General features: G+C 43.4%; 1 protein-coding gene across 1 annotated transcript in view; it reads left to right on the top strand.

Moving 5' to 3' along the window:
* Positions 1 to 6,143, top strand: part of LOC142571094 (uncharacterized) — a 66,948-nt gene that overhangs the window by 47,705 nt on the left and 13,100 nt on the right. Inside the window, exons 2-3 of the mRNA XM_075679386.1 lie at positions 2,316 to 2,622; positions 4,560 to 4,592. Coding sequence (XP_075535501.1) covers positions 2,372 to 2,622; positions 4,560 to 4,592 — 284 coding nt within the window. The 5' untranslated portion in view covers positions 2,316 to 2,371. The remainder of the gene's footprint in view (positions 1 to 2,315; positions 2,623 to 4,559; positions 4,593 to 6,143) is intronic.

Genomic DNA, 6,143 nt, shown 5'->3' with positions numbered 1-6,143 from the left:
CCAACAACTATGTTTATTCATTCTAGTTTCAATTGTATTCCGCGTCCTCTAATTAGGTATAAGTCAAAATTATGTTTTGAACCTTTAGCCAATTGTGTGACGTTCTGAGGTAAACAATAAAGCAATTTCTACAGTATACGGTGCCGATCCGGTTCCGTCTCAGCAGTAAGGTCCCATTTTTATTTATTCGAGCGAGAATTCGTATTTAGTTGATTTCGCGCAAAAAAGAAAGCTAAACAAAGTCATCCACAACATTGCGTTATTATTCCGGCGCTCAACTCACTCAGTGCTACAGCAGCAAGCTCTCGTCGCGGACACCACCTTCAAACGCTGAAGAACGTCTTTCCTACGCACGCACTGTCGCCTTTGTCCGCCACAGTATTGCGCGTTGTGGTCTAAATACGAGCACAGACTCTAGCAGTGCTTGCGAGGAGGGCCGAATTTGCCCGATAGAGCACTGATTATCGCATCCATGGCGCCGTTCCGTTTTGCATATTGCCACAGGGGGCCGGCAGAAGGAGGTGCGCATCGTCACAGGAGCATGGATTCCTATCTGAGGGGCAGTGATTGACAATGACGCTAACGATAAAGAAGTAGTCTTACTACATAACAACGCCATGATAACCATGTTTCTACGACGGCCGTCGGCATAACGCAGTGGGCGGGAAGACGAAAGGACATCCACATTCAAGCTGCTAACTGCTGCTTCAGTAAAACTGCATAAAACAATATTAGCAAGACCCTATAGCATCAAGCTGCTACTCTTAATTATCTCTGTATAATTGGTGTTCCCTGTATATATCTCCCCAAACACATTCCGCGTGAGCATAGTGTCATCGATTAAGGGGTTATGATAATCGCTATCACTGTGGGGTTAACGCTGCCTCAAGATGCCTTGAATTTTCTCGCGGATCGGCCAGCTCCTGTCGACATGTTTCTCCGCACACGAGAAGAAATGGATGCACATCGAAGAGAGGTAGAAACATAAGGCTCAGCGTGTTACGTTTGCTTGGCAGAGCATTGAGGGCACCGTCCGTGGTGCCCCATGCACTCCCCTACCACACTTCAAAGCTAGAGCAATAATGAATGCATGGGATAGGTCACAGCAACGATGAAACTGCAGGGTGGACTACTTAACTATATAATTAATAGCCATGGCTTTTAAAGTGCTGCTTACTCGACCACGAGCCCAGGGCGGAGGGAAATGAATCTGCTATTGTGAAGAAATACAGCCCCTATTTGGTTAGCGAATTGGGAACCACTGAAGAAGGAGAACATATGTGGGTAAAAGAAGTTGCCTTAGTAGTTCTATTAGACGCCCAAAGGCGAATAAAGAAAGGAAATAATGGCGATTAGTTCTGTAAACAAATACACTGCCTCAGTTCGGGCATTTATAAAATTGAGGAATTCTTTTATGCAGTCGGGGGGAAATGCCTGGATCGCACTCGTTGCTTATGGTGGGTTTGATTCCTAGCTAGAGGCACCTTTGTGTAAACTTTTTGAGTAAACTTTCAATCATTTGTCTTGTAGCCTCTTTCCTAGTTTTCAGTAAATTCGGCAGGCGTGCTCTTGCTACTTCTCGATGAAAGTGTCTTTACTTTACAGGGTCTCGGATGTATTTTAGCGTCCCAAAGTAGAAGTGACACGAAAGTTCCTATTGCCAGTTTATTAAAGAACCGCCTGTGTTATGTATACTAGGCTGCGAAATTTATAGAAACTACCTTATCTAACTTATCTGCCAGCTTGCCTATCACGGAATCGCTGCATCAATATGCGGTTGCGACAGCTGCATTTCGATTGAGGTGGAATGCGAAAGTGTTCTTATTCAGTGGAAATTAAGGAAGCCAAGATGGTCAAAATAATTACGAAATCATTCATTACGAAAGCCCAGTGTTACTTCGGGGCTTTAAACAAGATAAACCAGTTGATGGTCGATGTTTTCTGAACATCCCTAAAGCACAGCTAGAAAACTAGGCAAATGACGTCTGTAGAAGCAAGGAGGAGAGTATGGAAGGCCTCGGAATGTGACTGTCACCAGACTCTGAGCTGATTTATTACAGAATGCAGGCCTTTCGAGGGCCGAGTAAAGATGGACAAAAAGAAACAAAGAAAAAAAATACATGGACACATTGAATTTGACGGCCAGACGAAAGAATGTGAGCATTTGGTTCCTTTAATAAAACATTCCATTCTGCTATCATCCTTTCAAGGGGTGCGCCTCAAGGTGAGAAAGCTGTGCAAAAACCAGGACTAAATGTTTTTACCTCTCTACAGTAACTACGAAGTGAAGCAGTATCATCTCTATGTCCATGCAGGTTCATCGTCGCTTAGTGCCAGCCCGCCACAATAACCGACAAGCGGCCGGGCCGCCATGGGACCCCAGTCTTCGGGGGATTTCCTGTGGCTGACCTTTCTGGCCCTGGTCGTGGTCACACTGCCAGCAGAGGTGTTGCCCGCTTCCCGCAAAAAGTCATCCTCGTCCAAGAAGACCACCTACTACTACTACCAACCGGCTGAGTACCGTGGTCACTGGTACCACCACTGGCCAGACACCCTAAGCAGGCGCTCGTTCGGCTCCTGGGAGGACACTTACGACGACTGGCTCCCATGGAAGGGTGTCAAGTACGTTTCTCTGAGGAATGAGCGAACCTCTTTCTTGCTAATTTCACACCAGATTCACACTTGCAATGAGAACGGTCGTCCAATGTTTACAGCATAGTCAAATTATAGAAATCATCATCATCATCATGATCATCATCACCATCACCATCATCTTTTATGTCCACTGCAGGATGAAGGCCTGCAGCATGAGGCCCCCTGCGATCTCAAATTACCCACGTCCTCAACCAACCGGCAATAACTTGCGCCTGCGAATTTCCTAATTTCTTCATCCCACCTAGTTTTCCGCCGCCCTCGACTGCGCTTCGCTTCTCTTGGCACGCATTCTGTGACTCCGATGTTCCAGCGGTTATATAACCTACACATTACGCGGCCTGCCGAGCTTCGTTCTTTTTTCTCTTAATGTCAGTTAGAATATCGGCTGTTCCCGTTTGCTCTCTGATCCACACCGCTCCCTTCCTCTCTCTTAATGTTACGCCTAACATTGTTCTTCCATCGTTCTTTGTGCGGTTCTTAACTTGTCCTCAAGCTCCTTTGTCAACCTCCGAGTTTCGGCCCCAAGTTTCTGCCTCATATGTTTGCACCGGTAGAATTCAGCGATTATATACCTTTCTTTTCAATCATAGCAGTAAGCTTACAGTCAGGATCTGGCAGTGTCTGCCACATGCACTATAACCCGTTCTTGTTCTTCTGTAAATTTCCTTTTCATAACTGAGGTTTTTAGCGCACGAAAAGGGACGAGAGACAGAGGTAGAACGCTGGGTCCACGTCTTGATTCTGCCTCTCGTCCCTTTTCGTGCGCTAAAAACTTCAGTTATGGAACACCAACACGCCATAACCTACGCTCTTCCTTTTCATGATCAGGGCCCCCGTTAGTGACTGACCTATATATATATATATATATATATATATATATATATATATATATATATATATATATATATATATATTAGAAGCCAGCAAATGTGTGCATGGAAAAGTATTTCGAATTTCCTTTCTATATATCATACCACTTCAGTGGACAGTTGTCATTGTATCATCATCATCATCATCAGCCTGGTTACGCCCACTGCTGGGCAAAGGCCTCTCCCATACTTCTCCAAAACCTCGGTCATGTACTAATTGTGGCCATGCCGTCCCTGCAAACTTCTTAATCTCATCCGCCCACCTAACTTTCTGCCGCCCCCTGCTACGCTTCCCTTCCCTTGGGATCCAGTCCGTAACCCTTAATGACCATCGGTTATCTTCCCTCCTCATTACATGTCCTGCCCATGCCCATTTCTTTTTCTTGATTTCAACTAAGATGTCATTAACTCGCGTTTGTTCCCTCACCCAATCTGCTCTTTTCTTATTCCTTAACGTTACACCTATCATTCTTCTTTCCATAGCTCGTTGTGCCGTCCTCAATTTGAGTAGAACCCTTTTAGTAAGCCTCCAGGTTTCTCCCCCGTAGGTGAGTACTGGTAAGACACAGCTATTATATACTTTTCTCTTGAGGGATAATGGCAACCTGCTGTTCATGATTTGGGAATGCCTGCCAAACGCACCCCAGCCCAGCTCATTGTATACGCTCTTTAAAAAAACGGAAATGCTTAAAGAACCAGCGCAAGCAGACGAACACAGAAAACAAACGTGATCGACGAAGTACTTCATTTGTTTCTTTAATTTTTTGCGATTCTTTTTTTTCCCTGCTCACGTACGCATCTGCTAAATTCGTTATGTCCAAGAGTGGAGACGCACAGCGGGTTTTTAATCCATGAACCAATTCTTTAGTGTTCATTATGTTGGAGCAGCAATGTGTTTATGATTTCGCTGGTCATCCTTCACATAGTGGAAAGGCACTGACTTTATTTCTTAGGTCAAGTATAATGGTGTAGTAAGATTTTCCACACTCAGCGCAATCGGCTTGTCGAAAGATTTCTTTTTTTTATCTTTTACAGATATTCGCTGTCTCCTCCAGTGCCGAAAATAGGGTAATTATTTTTATTTTTATTTTTAAGAATGCTCCCCAAAGTGATGACAAATTCCTGCCCAAAAGCTTCTGACTCATATGCGAAACACTTAATTAGATGAAGTAAAGCAAAATTGCAGCGCACAGCATAATGTAAATTAATAGGAAATTTAGCTCTAGTCATACCACTTACAGTTCTCCTAATAATTATGATCAAGCTAGCAAGAACAGTTACGTCACCATCAAACATATATGGAGTGGTAGACGAAGAGCACGAGTGTACACTTCAGAAATGCCTCTTAATGCTTTTCTCTGCTTAGTTTCAAGCTTTTATTCTTATGAAAAGGCATTATGTTGATGTAGTCGAGGTGGAGGGTACGCTTGCAGATAGCAATCGTTTAACTCCGGCGGTGGCAGAATGCAATAACCCTAGATACATCGTGCCTTTGGAAAAATTATCACGGTGCATAAACTCATAAACTAACCCTTACTAAAGGCCCATAAGACCAGGTGGCCGCAAATGTATTGCAGCCCTCACTGTAGTGTATCTTGGATTGTCAAAATTATCTGCTGTCTAGATATGGAACGAACATATTTACGACAAATCTGTGAAAGCGCATTGTGGTGTCATCTTGTTCCTTTGTTCTCTGGTGATAAATATGCTTTCCAAGACAGATGGTATTTTCCCCGTATAAGTGCTAAGTTACATTTTACTTAGTTCTCTCTAAAAAAATCAATACAAGATTTATAATTTATAAGAAACAATTACATTCATTGATGACATGCATATGAGTTAAATTTTTCATGTCGCAGTGTTTCAGGCGATCCTTATCGCTCATGTATGACAGTGCCAGTGCCATGTGCGCCAGTGATCCTAGAATCAATGCAGGTGCAGCTTTGTCTCGCGATAGCGGAGACATTGGGAAAAGTGACGTATAGTGGATGACACATGTTGTGGCCATATTATTGCCAAGACATAAATTCAAAAAAGCGGCTTATAAAAAAAATAAAAAATAAAGCCCTTTCAGGATTTATCTATAGACTAAACAGGTACTGAGGCTGGGACTTGGGGCATGTTAAGGGTGGTCGCTAATGCAGCTCCCGTAAGTATGATCTTACAGCGTGAAGACGAGGCAGTTTATTTTTTTTTCACTTAGGAAGCTTTCAAGGGGATTTATTCCATCAACATATTTAACAAAGTACTCTCCGCAGCAGCTATAAGAAGGGAACGGGCCCACAAAATATGGAGCGGGATATCGTGATCGTGATATATATCGTTTGAAAGCCATCTCTCAAACGTAATTATTCCAAGCAATAAAGTGAGTGTTTTACATATCAGCGATAACGAAACGAATCACGAGCGACTTGTTTCGGAAGTAAATAAAAAATTCGAAGTAGCGCGACGGGTTAGCCTAGCGATTGACTTGTAATTCTAATCCAGGTGCAGTTGATGATGCGGGATGATAGGTAAAACCATTACCTATTCTACCGAGGTTACTGTTATTCCTTTCCTGGTCGAAAACCGCTCGTCTAAGAAGGCGCTCGCACGACGATGCACTGTCATTATCATTCA

Source organism: Dermacentor variabilis, chromosome 2 (genome assembly GCF_050947875.1).
Source record: "Dermacentor variabilis isolate Ectoservices chromosome 2, ASM5094787v1, whole genome shotgun sequence".
Lineage (NCBI taxonomy): Eukaryota > Metazoa > Arthropoda > Arachnida > Ixodida > Ixodidae > Dermacentor > Dermacentor variabilis.
This window is presented reverse-complemented; position numbering and strand designations above follow the sequence as displayed.